The 20,862-nt window shown below is 34.0% G+C and overlaps 1 protein-coding gene across 4 annotated transcripts in view; it reads right to left on the reverse strand.

The window, feature by feature from the left end:
* The window catches only part of LOC129758514 (non-canonical poly(A) RNA polymerase protein Trf4-1-like), a 50,336-nt gene that overhangs the window by 16,765 nt on the left and 12,709 nt on the right, over window positions 1-20,862 (reverse strand). For all 4 annotated transcript variants that reach the window (XM_055756025.1, XM_055756026.1, XM_055756027.1 and 1 more), the window contains exon 2: window positions 13,784-14,699. In XM_055756025.1, the coding sequence (XP_055612000.1) occupies window positions 13,784-14,301 (518 nt within the window). In that variant the 5' untranslated portion in view covers window positions 14,302-14,699. The remainder of the gene's footprint in view (window positions 1-13,783; window positions 14,700-20,862) is intronic.

Here is a 20,862-nt window from a genome sequence, read left to right on the forward strand (position 1 = left end):
AAATAGGAAATCAAATTTGACGACAATATTTGATTGATAAACTGTTCAACTTTTTATTGATTATTTAATTTTTCGAAAACTACAGTTTAGTTTTTCAGATGTCAATTCTAGTATTTTTATGACACTTCTCAATGGATGATAAATTGTTTGCTTTGAAAATTCTCAAACTATGTTTAAAATGTAAGTAAATATTATTCCAAACTTTTTTATTTGAAAACTGCTCTCAAGATTCAAGACACATGAAATTTCACTGTTTTACGATACGATTTAAAAATTTCGATACAACCTACCTATCTAACGTAAAGGTCCGGCGTTGACTGCCCGACGTACAGGGCCGAATATCTGACAGCGAACAAGATTTTTCTGCATTAACAATAAAAATAATCAGTTCTCCTGGATTTTTCCAGACATTATTGGTCATCATTTAACTGATTCAAAATATTCGGATAATAAATATTAACGACCCCGGCTTAATGTTGATTAAGTAAGCCCATCGACTATTGTCAATTTTTGCCTATTTTTTATTGCTTTTGAAGAAATAAATAAAGATCGAACAGTCATTGTCAGCGTTTCGATTTTGGTAACGATTCCATTCCAATTCCATTTGAAGGGAAATCTACAATTTTATTTTGTTTGTTTTTTTTAATTATTTTTTGCTAATTTCAATCAGCTGATTTAGAATTAAATTTGTCATGTTAATATATTCAACTTGTTATAAAATGGAAACCGTTTCCAACGAGTAAAACAGTTGGTTGTATGAAATTAAGTAAGAAATAAACTATAACAATTTGTAAAATTAATGGTCTAATGACTTTGTGAAAAGTGAGACGTAAGACGAGAGTAGTGGAAAGGAGACGTGTGAAGTTAGAATTGAGTCGGAAGGTATGAGAACTGAGAAATGATACGCGATAAGAAAGAAGTAAGACTTAAAAAATGAGAGATGATAAGTAAAACGTGAAACATGAGAACTGGTACGTGAGACACGGGACATGAGAGATGAGAAGTGAGATGCGAGAAGTAAGACGTGAGACTGGTCGCACGCGTTACTTTTCATGTTTCATGTCGTAAATCTCACGTACCACGTCTTGTGTCTCATGCCTCACATTTTATCCCTCACGACTCTCTTTTTACGTATGACTACCGTATCATGTTCACTTCTCACGTCTTACGCCTCTTTTAGATTTTCACGTTTTAACACTTAGACTGGCCCAAATTTATATGGGACTAGCTGACCCGGTGTGCTTTGCTACACCTTTCAAAACAAATGATATTATTCAAATTTTTATTGTTTTGTTGGCATTATTTTAAATCAAATTATAACATAATTCAAAATCAACCGCTAGAAAATGAGAGCTGCAGCTGGAGTTTCGATTTGCCATACAAAGATGACTTAAACTAATTTTCTGATTCTTGATCTATAAATTTGTGTTGAAGATGTGATAATTTTTATCTGTTTCTTCAAGCTTAATAAGTTATTTGATTATTGAACGGATATAAATTCCCCACATTTGCCCTTTCCTTTACCAGAGCGGATCACGAACTATACCATAGAAATATTTCAAGTATCTAAAAATGTCACATGCCACATTTGCCTCCATTTGTTTTATTAGAGTTTTCGAGTTATGCCAAATAAAAAATGAAAAAAATCTACTTCTTTTTCCCGATTTCGCCCCAAAAAAGGAGGGTCTTAAATTATTCGTACGCAAACGACCTACCTTGTAAAATATATTCCCTTTTGCTTGATATTTTCTGGATCTATTTATGCTAAAAAACTGATAAGAGAGCTCCCTGTCCTTCCCATTAGGCCCTGGTGAAAAGAGGTCCGCGGTCTTTAATAATCATATCCTTTTTTTTCGTAAGTCTTCATATCAATATAGTTCCATTGGTTGATAAAGTTTTATAAAATAATTCCATTCCAAATTTTTTCCGCTTTTTTTCTTGATTTTTGTTGAGTGATGACTGGGTTTTTATAAAATTTACCCGGATTTTTCCCGGATTTTGGTCGTCAATTTTAAAATCAAATGCCCGGATTTTACCATGTTTTATTTGAAATTGCCCAGATTTTTCGGCCCAGATACGTTTCAAAAAATGTCTGGCAACCTAACTTCAAGGGCCTCATTTTGCTTCAAATCTCCAGTAAACACTTAACTCTATGTAAAGTTTCCTGGAAAAATACTTAAACTGATTGATTAGTTTGTTCTGATATCAAATCATATTTTTCATATCTATCTAATCAAATTTTGAATTTTGGTTAAAAAAATCTATATTCACGACTAATTTACATTATTGAATACAAATTAATTACTGCCATGCCGGTGAAATAACATAAAAAATAATATTATTTCTTGTTATCTGAATTTGAGTCCATTTCAAAGTGAGGCAGCTTAGGCGGGTCTTAAATAAGATTCTAATAACTGAATTCCGCCAATGTTAGTGATAACCGAAGAAGTTTAAAGTCTCTCCGTGGCAAATGGCACCATACCTACTCGTTGTTATTTCAAATCTACGTTGTTCAGTGATTTATGAAATTGTGAATTACGACCTCATCGCCCCCCTGAGCCCTTCCAACGCCCCCCAAATTTTTAAATTGAGCTCACCGCCCCCAAAGGGCGGTAGGGACCGTTTTGAAAACCACTGCTGTAAAGCGTAAGAGTCTATAACAATCGTAGAAACATATCGCGTAACCAAATACCTTTCCATGCCAAATTTGTTTCAATTTGTTTGCTTTGTTGGCATAAATAGAGAACTTATGCTAACAAAATTATATTGGGTTAACCTCACTCCTTCTATGTATCTACTCACTGAAAGGAGGATGTTGTGTCAGATAATCATAGAATCATACCAAAATGCTTTTCCATGTAAAGTTTTGTCTACTTCTAGGATTTTGTAAAAAAAAAGTTGAATATAAGCTTTTCTTTTCTCTTCCAATATTCCCAATTCTATCCTCCTACTGCAAGAAAGGAATTGTTTCACATAGGCAAATTTCTCGTATCGAAATATCGTTCCATGCAAAATTTGGTTCGATTTGCTGTTGTAGTTCTCGAGTTATGCAGTAAAAATTGTATGAAACTCTCCTCCCTCTTTCCTTTCTTCCCGTTGGAAGAAGGAAGAAGGAAGGGGTCTCAAACAATCATTAGAACATGTAACGTTCCCAAATACCCACCCATGCCAAATTTAATTCTATTTGATTAATTAGTTTTTGAGTTATGTAAAAAAATATAAGAGGCCCTTCCCCCCTTCGTATCTCCCTACTGGAAAAAGGAAGGGGTCTCAAATAATCTTAGAAATAGTTTTCGTATCCAAATACCCTCCCATGCCAAATTTGGTTCCAATATCTTGATTAGTTTTCGAGTTATATGAAAAATTGTAAGGTGGCCCGCCTCCCCCCTTCCTATCACCCCACTGAGTGGAGGGAGGGATACCTCATATTCATAGAAATATTCCCCGTTTCCAAATACCATCACATGCCAAATTTGTAACCATTTGCATGATTGGTTCTCGAGTTATGCAAAAAATAGTCTTTTGTTTGGGAGGCTCCTCCCCCCCTCCCCTTTATGAGAGAGGGAGGGGTCTCAACCCATAATAGGAACCTTCCCTTGCCTCCAATACCCCCACCCTCTGTTTCCCTACACTATTTTGCTATAATGTCTCGGGTCTATTTCGCCGGACCTTGGCTAGTTCATATGACAGGAATATTATATCAGTGTTTAAGTTAAAAATAATAATTTCTGTGGAGGTATTAATAAAGTAGAAAAATCGTCGGATTTTTTTTTATTTCCATCAGTTTTCTTCGACAACTCTTCTAAGACTTCTTCGTGTTTCAAGTGAAACGATTTTTTTTTACACATTGATTGACATTTATAGCTCGGTAGACAAGAAAAGAACTTCTATGGAATCAATACAATCCAGTGTGTAACCCAAACAGTAACCTTTTCGCTGTAGGTACTTCAAAGTGCCTTTTTTAAGATGTTCAAAATCAACTCTACGAAAAGATATTTTTTGCAGCAACTTAATTCAATATGAAACTAACAAAATTTATTGCCACGATATGCTCATAAATACGTCAAAGGCTCATTTCTCTCCCGGGCATTACTGCACACACAATACAAACTGAGAAGGAATTCCAAATGTGCCATCGTCGATTACGCCGGCTAGTTAGCAAGCGACGTAAACAAGCGGCGGCGGCAGCAATGGTATTTCTATTTTTCTTCCATATCTAATTAGTACCTACAATCATGTTATAGCAATCGTAGGTACATCGTGGTGCGGAAAAATACCACCGGGTTTTTTTTTCTGCTGATGTTGTTGTTTATGAGCTTGAAACCGTACCGATGACGAATATGTCGTGCCCGGTAATCGTAGAAGTTGGCTATAGGTGTAGAGCACTACTTATGCTCTAACTATACTGGTGACTTACAAAATTGCACAGCTGTATAGTTCTTTAGGTATTTTTTAAAATAATTTTATGGACGGCGTTGAAGGTCGGTTTTGAGAAAACGATTCAAAACCATCAGAAACTTCTTTGAAGCCAACGACCGTGACATGTTTGAAATGATTGATTCTATATAAAAGCACTGCTGAATTGTGTGTGTGCCTCTTTACATTTTGATAAGAGAAAAACGCGTTTTTGAAGTTGTCCCTTTAAACGATACGGGGGGTGTTAAAGTATGGTTTTTATCTCTGAACGAAGATTTCCAAAGAGACGTATAAGTTTCCAAATATATTCATCCAAAGTTTAACCTTCATGATAATACCGTTTGATAGTATCGTCAGTTCACTAGACCTGACAAAGTTTAGTACCTTTTGAATAATCAAACTGAATACGTTCCGCCACTTATTTTAACAATCATAATCGTCGTCATACTTGAGACGGGTCACTCATGCGTGATAGTGTGACCACCTGTTTTCTAGTGTAGCACCGAGCACGTGAATCGGTGAATACGTAATAGCCATCATGAATATGTGTGAGGAGAAGAATGACACGCAGTTGTTTTTTTCCTTGTGTTGTTGTTTTTTTGCCTATCGTCGAATAGGCTAATAAGGTGTGATAGCGTTCCATTGAAGTGTTTTTTTTTATCGCTCAATGAACGAGACTCCCATTGATGGCTGGATGTGTGGTTCGGGAATAGTTTTACCCCATCCGAAACTGGTTTCTCGCATCGTGTCGATACACGCTGTGCAAGCCCGTCTAGATTGGAGTAGGACCAGTGCATCACAACACATCGATCGTTTGATAAGCAATTTTGTTGTTATCTGAAACCGAATACCAATTTTTGGGCTATTCCGTCATCGGAACAATGAACTTCGTTTGTCGTCGTATTAATGAAACGAATTGAAAGACACAAAATTTTAACCCAAGTTGTCTACAATTATTGTTTTCATTTCTAAATATTTCAAGCGCCCTTGGACTATGAATTGTTGTCAGATGGAATCAAATTTACAAATTTTTAAAAGGAATTCACAGCAAGATAAGATTTTTTAAATATTTGTTTTGCCTATTGCTACAAAGTTAATTATCATAAGGAACCTTTGAAAATTTCCAGAATTATAGGAGTTAGGCAGCATATGCACTTTTTGTGACTCCCTTCCTCCGTAAGCCACAAATCGTAACGCCGCAAATTACCCCCTATAACGCGGAAAGAATGTTTCCGCCTTACGTTTCGGGCATCATGAATTTTATTTGAGAATAGCTTAGTCAATGGCCTAGTCATTTCATTTCATTTAGGTGGAAAATAATAATAAAAAAATCCTAACTTTATTATCGGTTACCGGAATAACTTTTTTTACAACAATTCGTTTACATATTTGATAAGATTTGGACTGTTTATTTCAAGTGTTTAGTTAAAGAAAAGATTTTCCGGAAAACATTCAACATTAAGGAAAGATTTTGAATTAAGTTTAAATTTCAATATCAGTTTTTTTTAAAGAATTAAACAGAAAGTTGTCATTTTTAACAAAATTTTAAATTTCAGCGTTGGAAAAATATTCCAACAATTTTCTATAGCATCAATTTTAACACTTAGATAATCAATATTTGAAATCAGGTAGGAAATGACCATTAAAGAAAGGAATCAAGGAAAGCTGACTGATTAATTTGTGAGATACCGAACCGAACCGACAAAAAAAAAAACAACAAAATAATGTTTATTAACCTTCTAAATCTGTTCAGGTCAATATGACCCGAAGTGTAGATTCAAAGCATCTTAATCATCATTCCAGTAAACTGAAGAACGGCAATTTTTTAGAGCTCAAGTGTGTTCTATGAAAATGTTAATCAAATTAATGAAAGAAAACTAAAATTTGAGTTTTGAAACCGATTTTCAAAACTCAAATTGAGAAAAGCCAAAATTGAATGTCTTTTTTTAAGTAGGATTTATTCCCGAAGATCCAGAAAAGAGGTCAAAATTTACATCGGACCCTCTCATATTTAAAAATTGTCGGATAGATGTAGGTATTCTTGATGATTCCAAAAACACTTAAAAATGGCGCAAAGCTGTCAGACATTATAAGCAATTATGAAATAAAATTGTTTTTGGGACTTCTTTCATTCGGAACCATTTTAAAAAGTTGAACTATTTTGAAATGTTTAGAAACGAGAATAAATTACCTACACAATATTAGATTCATTGTTCAAATTCGATCAACATTTGCTCCTACGGGAACCAAACGATTCTTTTTGAGAACAGCTTTGAAGGGTTAAAATCAAAAGGAATTTGCGAAAAGAAAATAGTTTCAAAATTTTTGTTTTCACTAACTTACTCCTTTGATAATGTTTGCGTGCTCAGATTTGAAAATAATATTGGAATATATTTTGATTTGATCAAATTTGAAAAAAAAAACCTAAAACATCAAAAGTTTTTAGTTCTGATAAAAAAAATAGATTATGCCTGCCCGATTTATGCCCGATTATTATGCCTTCAATTATGCCTGCCCGAAAGACGTTCTTAACTAACTTACAGTTTGAGTTTACGAGTCTTAACATGAATTATCCTTTTAATTTTTATTTGCAAGAACATGTAATGTTGAAGACATTATCAATAAGTCAGTATCAGTAAAAAGCTGAATTTATGAAGATAAGGAACTATGAAGGAGTTTCAATAGGAAACTTAAACATTTTGGGAGATTGAAAAGATAAGTTTTTAGTGGTAACATCATTTATCAAAGTAATTTCCATGAAGGGTGGATTTGATTTTAATCACTTGTTTTTTATTAGTGTTTTAAATCAAAGTTTCTCAGTAAATAAAATACCTGAAACTTAGTGATTATGGAATGGTTTTTTTTTCATTTTTCCACGTTTTTAAGCATCGAAGGCTTATTCATTCCTTCGGGAATTGAGAATTGATTTTTTTTTCTTGCTCCTTGTGGATATTCCGCAAGTTGTGATTGACGAGGATGCCGAATGCTAGTCCACGTAGAATAAGGTAGGGGTTTGGATACGTGGACATACTTCATAAATATTACTCAAATTTAATTCAATGAAGATATTTTGAATGAAAACTTGGCAAGTTGACGTTTCAATCAAATAACCTTAACCATCCGTTTCATTTTTTAATTCCCCTTAAAAATAATTTTAAACAGTTGGAAATGATGTGTACATGAAGAAAAAAAATTTAAATAAAATACGATTTTTCACTTTTTTGATACATAAATTGTTGCAAATTTGTTGCTTTATGAAACGAAGAGTTAACAATGTCAGCTCAAGTCTGTTCAGTACATTTTTGTCAATTTTTGTCAAGCAAACTGAAGTCATTTTTTTTAAATAAAATTGTCTGATTGTTCATGTTTTTGCTTGAATTTCGACGCTCAACGTTTTGAAAAGTTATGAATTAGTTTTTTTTATTTTTTATTTTTCAATTTCTCTTAACCAAGAGCAGAAGAAGGCTGGTTGAGTGCTAAATACCAACTCGTAGTCCGTCTATAAAAAAGTGTTTGGTGAATGTCGATAATATGAAAAGTAGTATATTGATGAATGTTAAAAATCATGAATGATTCATGAGTGTTACTCTTATACAGCCTTTATAAAGCTAAGTTAACCCTTCATTTCATGATTTTTTATTTTTCGTTAAAAATCATTTCAAACATTTGCAAATGATGTGTACATCAAGAAAAAGAATTAAAATAAAATACGATTTTTCACTTTTTCCATACATTAATTGTTGCAAATTTGTTACTTTATGAAACGAAGGGTTTTAAACAACTCAGCTTTTTCACATGATGGAAGAACCCTCGGATGCTAAAATATTTCCCTCGAATGCTCTTCATAGAACAAATCCTATTTAGATTAAAAAAATCCGATTTAAATAAAAAAAAATCAAATTAATTGAAAAAACCATTTTTTTTATTTTTTATTTAAAAAGTCATTGTCAACCCTGTTTCCATGCCACATCTCCTTTCCCCCTAACATTCTACGTTGTGGATGAATGACGTACAGCTGGTCTCCGCAAAACAAATCATCACATGTGCTGCAGTTCTCTGCCCTTTATCGACTACACGGACTTGGCCGGCGTCGTTGTTGGGTCATTTAAAGCAGTGATTTTCAAAGTGGTCCCTACAACCCCCAAAGGGGCGTTAAGAACCTTCAAGAGGGCGGTGGAGAGTCCAGAATTAACAATTGTTGTTGTATTTTAATACAAAGTTGTTATAAAATACTCCTAGGGGTCGGTGAGCTTTAAAATATCGAGATAGGGGGCGCTTCTCAAAACTGTACAATGAGATTGTATTGATTGTACCCAACAATTTTTTGTTGGGATTTTAAACGAAGAATTTTTTGTGGATACCTTTTTAGTCAAACGAAAAAAATTCGAAAAAAAAATGGAAACGAGCAAATCTAACTTTAAAGCACTGACCATACTGACTGGACACTCGTTTTCTGAATAATTTTTCCAACAGTACGCAATGTCGATTCCAGAGTGCGCATCGATCGATTAGAAGAAATGCTATCCCAGTTGGGAAATGCCACCCAACTTTAAAAATAAAACACGCAATTTCTACGATAAAATCGGGCTAAACAGGACCATTTTTCTTACTGGGCATTTTATGTTAAATTTTTCAGTCGCCACCTGCCGTCGGTATTGCGAACCTGCAAAATCTGACAACAAAAAATTAGACAGAAAATGGTTGAATTTTTGTTCTAAGTGTCATGTCAGTGTGGTCAGTGTTTAAAGTGCGTTTTCTCGAAAACACTTTCGATGCACTTTTACCCCTTTGGCTAAAAGGGCCTGAAGTATCTCTCTTTTTCTTAAAAAAAAAGCTAGAACTTGGCTTCGTTGACTGTTGCTTTCAGAGTAACCTCAAACTTGAATGAAATCAACAGGGTTGCTAGCGATTTTTTGTTTTGAAATTCCAAAGTTTTTCCCGGTTTTTCCCAGGTTTTCTCCCGGTTATAAATGCTGATTTCCCCGATATTTATTATACTCGTTTTTGAAATAAAATCAAGGTAAATAAAAAAAAAAATCAATATGAAGGGCTTCGAATTTCTAATAATTCTAATTGACATATTTTCATGATTTTGATTGAAAAAATAAGTCCGGTTTAATTGATCTTGAAAGTATAATGTAGTAGTATTTTAAGCCGATATAATTTTCTAGAATTTTTTAAGAGTTCTAGAAAAAAGGTAGAGTATGGTGGGGTAAAAGTATGACCTAGGTGCTATCCCATTTTTAGACAATTTCGCAGTTGATTTTTTCCAAAAAACCAAGAGCAACATTTGATTCTTTAGACTTTTATCTCTCTTCTAAAAAATTACGAAGATAATCGATTGACGCATATGATAGCAGTAGTCGAGATGCCTAACTACTATCGAAACGTACTTTTATCCCCCTCTTGGGCAACAGTTCGAATGATGTGGGGTAAACGTACGATCATTAGAATTCCACAATTCTGCATGAAGTCAAGAGGAAAACTATTTTATATCAATTTTTGCCTACAGCAGCAGCTTCTGTGTCCATTTCTGATACAAATCCTATACATAGGCAAACAACCTGAGCGAATTCGGAGTTCTCCACTAATTGTTTATATTCGTTTGGTTTACGAAGTCCAGTTCTCATCGTATTTGAGCAATTTTTTGCGCGAGCAGGTTCTTGTAGATTCAAGTATAAGCGCTGATGTTTTCAGTGCATTTAAAAAAAAGTTAAAACTTTGGATTCTGTATATCATTTGTATTTTTGCCCCATTTGCAGTTTGTACTTTTGCCTCTTTACGGTTTTTTGTGATTCATAAAATGCAACTTTCTTTCATTTTTGGGATTATTTTCTAAATTCAGGTAATTTTTTTTTTGTACAAATCCAAAGACATGTTTTTGAAATAAATGTTTTTAAATACAAAACAATGAATAACTTAAGTAATAGTCATTTGAACTAAAGATCCTTGAAAATATAGAAATCGTGTATAAGACAGGGCTGAGCTTTAATTGTTTGAGTGAAAGATATTATTTTTAATCAAGGTTAAGACCTTAGATTTCGGAAACTACAAGCAACAACTTAACGTAGAATGGATTAAAAACTTAACACTTGCAATGTAATGCTTCGTTCTTCAGGTCAATTCAAATGAAATACACAACAACAACATTCGAAAACCAATATCTTTTTCTGGTGGAAAAGAGGTGTAACTCTGCTTAAAAACGTCTCACGCTGCCAAATTATTTGCTTGCGGAGAGCGAAAAAATAAGATAACTCACTTCGTTTGTTTACTTATGAACGAGAATAAGCGTTTATGAGAAAATATCAAACATGTCAATTTTCCCGGGGAGGTGCTGAAATTCCCGGTATTTTCCCGGTTTCCCGGTGACGTGATGAAATTCCAAAGTTTTTCCCGGTTTTCCCGGTTTGCTAGCAACCCTGAATCAATGCATTATTTCACCTAAACTAAATTTCAGCATCCTTCATAAGCAAACTATTTAAAATGGATACAACAACTTTAAATTCAAATGAATTTGAATAAATATTAAATAATTCTTAACTAAAAAAAAATTGTTTTCTTAAACCCTTAATTCGAAATATGAACGTTGATAAAATGATTATGGTTTCTTTAACTAAAAATAAAGATATTTTATGCATTTTGCGCAACATGAAAATTATTTACTGAATTCACTGGAATTCGAATGGTTTAAAATAACTAAATAAATCACTGTTTTTTTGCGTTGATTTGAATTTAAAGCTGCAATTGAACGTGTATTTCCAAATACAAAAATTAATTATTCTTATTTTACAATAAAATGATCGTATTATTGTAATTTTATTTATTTTTTGTTTTTTTTTGTGCTTTTTTTATCTGCAAAGAGAAACCTTAAAAATTTACTCTAATACATCGTTTGACGTATTTGAACTTTAATCAAGTGCCTTGATAGAAAAAAAAATGTGTCACGGGTCAGTATTTTTCTGGATACTAAAAATCAATTTTTGGACAATTCATTGAAAATCCTGATCATATGTTTTGTTAAATCCCGAACAGTTATTTTTCAATGCCAAACAAGAATTGAAACAAGAAAATAAGTGTATTTTGATCTAATGCAAGTAGTTTTTTGATTTTATCACGCGGTGAATTACCGTGATAATGGCAAAACCGTGAATTTGGCGAAACTTGAAATATAAATTGAAAAATGGCAAATGATTTCTGAATAATTTCCAAAAACAACGTGATAAAAACGAAACAATAATCGTGATCATATCGAGCGTGAATTTAGCGAGAATTTAAAAATCGAACAGTGATAAAATCGAAAAACTACTGTTATTTTGGATTTTTTATTTTATTTATCAAAGTGAGCTCTCAGCCAAAACATTAGTAAATATCAACTCAAACAATGTTCAGGCGATTTTCATCACCTATCACATTGAACTAAACAAGTTTTGACATTAATAGATGATTTAATAATGTATAGATGACCTTTTAAAAGGGTGCTCTCGTACAAAAATAATATAAATAACCAATAAAGTTAAACAATTTCAGAGTATTTCATCTAAAAATAGCACAAAGTAAACTTAGCTAATCGAAAAAATACACTAAAATAGCTAAAAATACCTTTTCATGATATTTCACTGGTTCCAGAAGCTAAGTAATGAACATTCCTCAAAAGCTAAGATGATCATCATTTGGTGTCTGGGGCTTCAAAATGATGGATTCTAATCGATAATAAAGCATTTGTTATAAACAGTTGAGTATAACCTAAGAGAAGTTAGTTAAGTGATTTCGATAAGTTGCAGTTGTCGAATGTGTATATGTTTATGTATATTTATTGATTTGATGAAAGTGTGAAAACAGTTGTAGATGTATTTCCAACACTGCATATCATGATAGAACAATAATTTTTCTTGATAAATTTGAGACATTTTTCCAATTCCAATTCAGTTCGTGTGAATATCCACTGAACTCGAATGGAAAAAGGCAGCCCATCAAATTGGCGAGTTTTCTTTAATCTCTTTATATTGTGTCATGATTGGAAACATCTACATAGAAAGTAGTTCTTGAAGACGCAACATGAATCGATTGTCAGTCCAACTTCCATAGAATAGTCGATTGGCCTTAAACACATTTCATTAACTTTTATATATAAGTATAAAAAAAATCATAGAACTTAACGCTGAATTTGCAACATTTTTATTAAATATGTATACTGCGATAAACACACGCTTCGAACACAATAATGAACCTATTTCGACATTTAAAGCCCCTTGGAGGATGACGATAGGAAGGCCATCTGAATAGACAAAACCGAGCTGTTTGTACAACTGATGTTTTATAACAAACATTTAATCATTCACTCACACACCTTAATTATGAGATTGTGATGTTATTTATTGACAAAATTGAGCAGAGTTTCGAAAAATGGAACGGCAAACGTTCGGGATAACGTTACTCTAATCAGATGACATGTCTCACCATCATGTTCAATGTATTTTGCATTAGAATGATCAAGATTTCCGAATTTATACTTATGAACTCTATGAAAAATCAGAGTTGGTATTTTTAGTTGGTCCAAATTCTATAAGAGGTTTATATCGTAAGTTAGTAATCGGTAATCTGAAAGATCACATTGGTCAAACCATTAATGGATTCAATCAGATCACGACACCTCGTTTGTTTGTCAGTGAATTTTCCATTCAATAACTGTTTTCAAAGCATTTGTTTCGATGTGTTTTGAATCATTGTCCGTTGTATTGCCCATTAAGTCATCTCGTACGTATTCTAGGGATCGAAAAGAAAAACAACAACACACCGTCGTCACGTTATGACCTGTGTAAATCAACTCGCTAGGCAGCTCGCGTAATCAGCTTCTTTTGTCACGCGTAGCAAAATGCTATTCAAGTGCAATTGCACATGTACACAAATGTCTCTCAAAGCGCGGTGAACAGTTGTGGCTTTGCACCTCAACTCAACCGCGACACCCAATATCAAACCCGGGGCACCTTTCACTCGACTCGTCCATCAATTCAACTGCAAGAGGATGCGCTGCAGAAAGTTATTACTGTGCAACGCCATTGAGCACCGGGGCGGCCTGGCGCTGTATATCGGACCGCTATTTAACAATGTTGTGCCCCAGCCGGACCCCTCTTATCATCGCCATTCAACGAAGAGAGAGAGAGAGAGAGAAAAAGTCAGACAGAAAGCTCTAACGCGTACTGTCGAAAAAATTACGTCTTATTTTTTGGTTTATGTCCAAATTTATAACAAGACGAAGGCGTTTTCATGTTTTGACTGTGTGCACTCTTTTTTTTCAAGTAGGTATTTTATGAGATAAGATTATATTTACAAAGGCACAAACAGTAGAAGAGTGAAAAAAAAAACTTACCCCAGAATTCCTCGGTCGTACTTGAAGCTGGGTGGGCGCCAAGGACACCCCCCGTGGATTCCGATTAACCGCATGTGCTGCTTATTCATGTTGTAAGTACTAGCTTTGTTGTCCACGGTGCTGCCGGCTTTTTTCCTGGTCGGGTTGTAGTTCTTTTCGCTGTTGTTGTTATTGTTGTTGACTAGAACAGTGCCACCAGGGCCAGTAGGGGTGTTATTTCCGTTATTACCATTTCCGTTTCCGTTGTTGGTATTGTTTCCGTTGCTTTCGCTCAGCGCGTTTCCGTGATGGTGGTGATGTTCATCGTTCGGTCCAGTGGCGGCCACTATTAGACGATTTTCCAAACCACTTGCCGGCACACGGTTCGGTTTTTCTGTTCCAGCCCGTTGCGGTTTCTGATTCTCAACCGGAGCTGTCAGCGGAGGGTCCAGCTCAGCCATAGTTTCCCAAATGCCCATCCACACACGCTTGGCTGGTCCTTCTTGCTCCTCTTGGAACCAAGCGACCGACGAATCCATCGCTACTGTTGTAGCTCTCAGTGAATCCTAAATCCGGTTTCTTGATTTCAGACCCTCTCACTCACTGTTCTTCCTTGCCCACCCCAAGCACTTTAGAGCCAAATGGCCTACCCGTAAACACCTCGCGCAAATTGCTCCACAAACAACAATCCCTTCACTCTGCGCTGGCACCACGAAAAACTTCCTTTGTCTCCCGATCGGTTGGAAACATACACACTACACAAACATGATGGCTTTTTTGTGGCTTGGATATTGAAATATCCGTACCGTAGAGTTTTGTACACTTTTACGGTAGAACGTTATAGCACAAAACACTTTTATGCAACACTTTTTTCTTCAGTCTCAATTAATCCTTGCGGCAGCTACAGAGTCGGCTTCAAAACACTACACGTGTCAATCTGTGGAAGAAACAAGTTGGAACAATCAGGTTTGGAGTCGCAAAGATGAACATGTTGTAGAATGTTAGAAATCGTTGTATACTGTTTACCGGAATTTCATTTACGGGAAGTATCATTTACCAGACTATCATTTAGCGAACTGTACTATTAACGGGAATTTCATTTACCGGAATATACAGTTTACCGGAACTACCGGATTTTATTTAATATGTAAAGATTTGGGTTGTACTCCATCTCCCCGAAAAAAAGTTCTCCAGAAAGAAAAATCCCCAGAATTTCTATCGCCAGAAAGAAAAATTTTCAAGATTTCCCCCCCCTGACGAACCATAACTCAGAAATTTTTTACCAAAATGAACCATATCGGATATTTTTTCACCACAATGAACCATTTCGAAGATTGTTTTCTTCAGAAAGACCATTTCTCAGAAATTTGAATATATTTATCCAAACTGGACAAATAATCAACAAATAATTGTATCTTCTCAATTTATTAGAATTTTATTTAAATAATTAGAGAAGGTTTATTTTTATTTATGTCTGCTGTTCTGTAGAGTATAGCAATTTCGAAGCAAAATATGGCATAGAAAACTTAAAGCGAAGGCTCTAATATCTTTTAAACCAAAGTCAAAACGTATTGCGGTCTTCAACAAAGTTGCTGAATAAGCGAAGGTCTTGAATGCACGCTTAGAAAATTGTTCATATTGATTATGTAAAAAGTACATACTTTGAAGTTCGACAATTTCTACGTAGAAGTGAGTTACAGAAATTACATACTTTGTCAGTTCTTTCAGTTTTGTAGAACTCATTCTGTAGAAAGAACTGAAATTTCAGTAAATTTGTAGATGACGGCGTTTTTCTCTCACTCGCACCACCAGGGAGTCAGTCTGTTATTAACATCCTATTTGAGCGTAAGCAACAATTTTTGCAGAACTGCCTGTGAATCTGCAAAAACATCGAAATTTTCCCGCTTTTCTCGGTAAGTTTGGTAACATTTTTTTATAAGTTTTTTTTTCAATTCATCTCCATAATTTTAGGTTTTCTCTGGGTCCAGAAGCGTCATCATCAGACGATTCCACCATAGTTGCGGCCGCAACCAAGTAAATTAAAAAGCAAGGGTAATATTTTTTTTTTATTTTTTGGAAAGAATTTTGTTAGCCATTTTTTGCTTTAATGGGATTTCCAACTTCAACAGCCAGTCGACTGTTGAATCACACCCTGTCCCAGAAATTGAATCTCGAAGATACCAGCTCAAGCAGCTCAAATCGATATTCTGGTGTGGCCAAGTGGTTTCAATCATGATATGGTCAATTCAATCTCCAAAAAAACGGACTTCTTGGATGAATCGGAGACAGTTTGCAAAAACAAACAGTGGCCGGATATGATGAAATCAAATTACTATTTAACCTTCAGTAGGATTCCAACGGACAATAAATTATCATACTCAAACCAAAATTTAGTATATTTGAAAGAAAATATCCCTGCTGCATAATTCCGAATAAGAATTTTGGTTTTTCCTACTTAATGTGATTTTCACATACTTTTCAGTTCACAGAGTTCTACGTTCTTTTGCGTACTTTCTACATACTGGTACGTACAGCCTTTCTACATACTTTTTTGTACTATCATTTTTAATTTTTTACATACCAGTGGCTTCCTGCACTTACGGGTTGTTTTGGCTTCTTTTGTGTAGGATTTCTAAGGGTGTGGGCCGATTCACGATGACGTAGCTCCTTTTTGTGGTGACAGTTCGCACGTCCTGTTTACAAAATTTTATGAACGAGAAATAGGGTGCAGCGAAAATTTTCGTGTAACTGCACGGTCAAGAAATTTAACTCAAAACTCAGTTTAAGGATAGCAAAATATCAAGTCCCATTTTGTGAACTTAATTTAGCACATTTTCCAATTTCTTAACAGTTATCTCTACGTGAATGAACAGAAATTGAAAATTCCTAAAAATTTTTCAAAGGTGTATTTATTAAAATGTTTCAACATGTTTTAAAACCCCCTTTTTCAATAAATTTCTTCTGGACAAATTCCCCTTTGCATTGAATATTCTGAGGCAGCGCTTCTACTTGAAACAAAAAGTCTCATCGAATGTCCAAATGTGGATACTTCAAAAGAATTCGAATGTGCCGAATCGATTGTCCGGAAGTTTTTTGTGTTTTTGACCGGAAGCTGTAAACAAATGCACATACTTGTACGTCACCGCTATTTAAGGACAGAAGAATCCAATACTGCAAAATTCTACGTAAACGTATACTGAAAGATAAGGCTGAACTATGCTAAATCTTTAACAATATGATATTTTTGAGGAATACAAATTACGTCGGATAGTTTAACTTTTAAGTTTAAATCCATTTATTCCAATGTTTCTGTTTTCAGCTTGATTAACAAACAAAATGATTGATATTTCGTTATTTGATACTAAAAACATCTAATTTCTTAACAACTAATTTTCTTTTTAAATTTTGTTCTATCCAAAAATTGTGATGAGAACTATTACTAAAAACGTGTGAATGAGAATTGAATGAGGACTCAGATGTTTGCTTTGCTTCATCAGCGTGTAGAATTGGAAAATAACACCCAAAATAATTTTCACTTAAAAAATAAGTGACATCTGTAGTGAATTCTCGCCATACGTAATTTCATTTGAATTTTAAGTGATGGGTCAAGTGAATTCACTTAAGTGACCGGTCAAGTGAATTAAACTAGGAAATTTGAGTGAAATTTATCTGAGTTTCTAAGTAAGTTTCTAGTTAATTATCTCACGCATTTTTTTAAATAAAAAAAGAACATTTATAGAACACCACTTCGATTTCAAATACTTACATTACGCTTTCACCATAAATTTATTGATTGAAAAATTCCATCGTAATCCCAAGGCAGATCGATTACTGCGGATAGTGCGACTTCTAAATCTTCCCTGCTGCAAACCAGAAAATCTGTCCAGTTCAACCCACAAGCTGATGCATGATAACACCTTTAAATAACTTATCCTCACATCACGTTTAACAACAACTACCGCCAAAATCGCCTAGTAAAGAATTGGGAAAATCCAAATCCAGCATAAGCTTTAAACGCTACTCTTTAAAATTTACCATTTTGAACTCTGAAAATAAACACAACCGACCCGACATTCACTTGGAATTCAAGTGATGGGGAAGTGAATATTTTTTTTCACTTCAAATTCAAGTGACGACTGCAGTGAATGTGGATGAATTCACTTGAAATTTAAGTGACTGCCAAGTGAAATGTATATGTCGCACTTGAATGGAACAAAATCACTGGATCCTTGTTTTTAAGTGAAAAATCATGTGTATTTTAAGAGTGGATTTGGGTTCAGTGAAGGAATCAAAACAGAAATCGCGAAATGTCAAAACCAGTGAGGCCAGACAGTGCGTGAATCGACCTATATTGGAAATTATCTCCAGTGTTGCCTGAAATTATTATGGGGCGTCTTTTGATTTTTTTAATAAAATTTCTTTCAAAACGTTATCTCTGAAACCAAAACATCTAACCCAAATCTTAAACATGATTTACCTCAAGAATAATGAACTGATTCAAAAACAATGTTTGTTTTTTATGTTTATAATCATCAATAACTAAGTGTTACTTGAGTTTAAATATCTGAAAACTGTTCGCTATGTTTGAAAGCCTATAAAAGGTTTCCCACATTAAATTGTATCACAGTAAAAAGCTGTAAAAAACAACCTAGTTGATCGATTTTTTCAAACTTTTAGACAATAATCTATAAACCATTTGTGGTTTTTTGGTATTTTTACTTGATTTTAGTTCTATACCAATGTGACTTTTTAGGCTTCATATCACTCCAGGGCATCCTTTGAATAGTGGAACGAATAAAAATATGTCGAAATGGTGCAGAAGACCACTTTACAGCTTATTTTGAACTTTCAACTGACCAAAGAATGCAAATAATAACAGCAGAATAACAACAAACATGATAACAACAAAGTAGCTATTAAAACGGATCCAAAATGGTATTTGTGTTTAAAGTCGGTCCAGTAATTCTTCAGTTCGAGCCGTTTTTTTGCAAATTGTGTTTTTGATCCAAAAGTTTGCTAAAATCACTTTCAAATGTTCTAGGTGGCCGAGGTTCGACCAGACCGAACTGAACGCCATTAGCAATTTTTCGAGTTTCTTAAATCTAATATGCAAATGTTTTCAACTGTATACAAAATTTGACAAACTTATCAAGTAGAATAAGTAGATAATAATGCAACCAATACATTCCATTAAATTATTTTCATTATTTCGTTTTGCATTTGGATAACATGAGTTTCAAAATCTGCTGTTTTAAATTTTTCGAATGGCGTTCAGTTAGGTCTGGTCGAAGCCAGGCCACGTATTGATGAAGTTAAATTATATCTATGTCAAATTTTAACATTAATCTTATAAAATATCATAAGAAATGCAAAAAATAAAAATGGAAAACAGGTTTGTTCAAAACTTTGTATGGAGCTGCTCTGTAGTTTCCTGAGCAAAGTATAGCGATTCTGCTTGAAACTGTTCACACTCGCTTGTAGGTTCTAACTACTAATAAAAAATCATCCGGACTCGGTATCTCTTCTGTTGATTCTCAGAGCTTTGGAGTAACGTTTAATCACAAAACTCACAGTTGCAGCACGACTACAGGTTATTTAGAACGTTCCGAACGTTTTTCTTCAAATTTTCAAAAAATAAAAAATACATTGTAAACTACACACTTTTAGCTTTCTTTGTGCAAATTTTTAATCCAAAATTTTCTACAGCGTTTGCAAAGTGATGCAATTTGATGTGGGACACCCTTTAAATGGAGTTTCAAACAGGAGTTCATATATAGATAATTTTGTTTTTCTCTCCTGATCGAGAAGGCAAATCAGCTGTTTTATCTATCTTGACCGGGATGAATGATTGGACTGTCAATTAAAATCCCGTGAAAAAAGCTTTCTATCGAACTGGTAAAAAGATACAAATTAAAATAATACAATTTTTTTCGGTATAAACACATAATTTTACAATGGCTATTCGAATGAATAGAATAGAAATGTAATTGGATATATTCTTCAATTCTATGTCATATATCCTGATTACCACTAAACAAAATTGTACAAATTTGGTTGTTATTTGCTGTTCAAATTCCGTTTTCAAGATTATAAACACATTCGATTGTCAAATCAATTGCTACAAAGGTTTTTTTTTGAACGACCTTTTTTTACTCGGATTTATTTTGAACGATTTTTTAAAACGATTTTCTCGAAATTTTCGATCATTTCAAAAACAGGTGCTAGACATTCCCTCTTTCTTCCAAACTGTTCCTGGATGGTCAATTAGCTCAAACGTAGCTTTTCGACAGAATCATGGACAAATCTTTGATCTTTCCGATTTCACTCAGATCACCTTAGAATGGTCAACCACGTTGGAAGTTATCAGTTAACACTCTAAGCTGGACACCTTAAGCGATAAATTTTGCACGGTTTTTTAAACGATTTCTTTTTTTTTAACGTACAAAACAATCGTTTGAAAAAATAACCCAGTGTATTGAGTTTTTCATGTAAGATTAAGGGGCATGCCAATAGCAAAGTACCGTATCCATTTGGCTATAAGGAAATTAATTATTGTTTTTTGGTGGGTTTTTCAATGTACCACAGTTTTATGATTGTTTTGTGAAAAAACTAGTTAATGCTTGAAATATCTTATTTAAGGTGTTTTTTTTTTCTAAAAAAGTGCTGAAAGTTCTAATAATCATAAATGACAGTTATGAGAGCTCTGTTAAAGCTACAATTAAACACATACTTTTGACTGAATCAAAGCAATCGAAAGATTCCTTTTAATTCAACCACGGTTGAACGTGGTTGAATTAAAAGGAATCTTTCGATTGCTTTGATTTAGTTGAATCATTCAACCAAGTAGGCTCATACCACAACAGACATACTTTTGGTTTGCTTCGAAACTTTGTTGCCTGTGTTATGTAAGCATCGGATGTTGTAAGACATCATAAAATCGAGAGACATTTCCAACATGACTAATGGAGTGATTTTGTTTCCTTCTGAGAGAAACAAAAAACGAAGCTAAGATTTGGCAGTGATAAAACTCCGATAAAGTTTATTGAAGAGAGAGTTTATATTCGGAGGGAGTATTTGTGTTGGTTATGACGGAAACGTCT

The sequence above is a fragment of the Uranotaenia lowii genome, chromosome 3, assembly GCF_029784155.1.
Source record: "Uranotaenia lowii strain MFRU-FL chromosome 3, ASM2978415v1, whole genome shotgun sequence".
NCBI lineage: Eukaryota > Metazoa > Arthropoda > Insecta > Diptera > Culicidae > Uranotaenia > Uranotaenia lowii.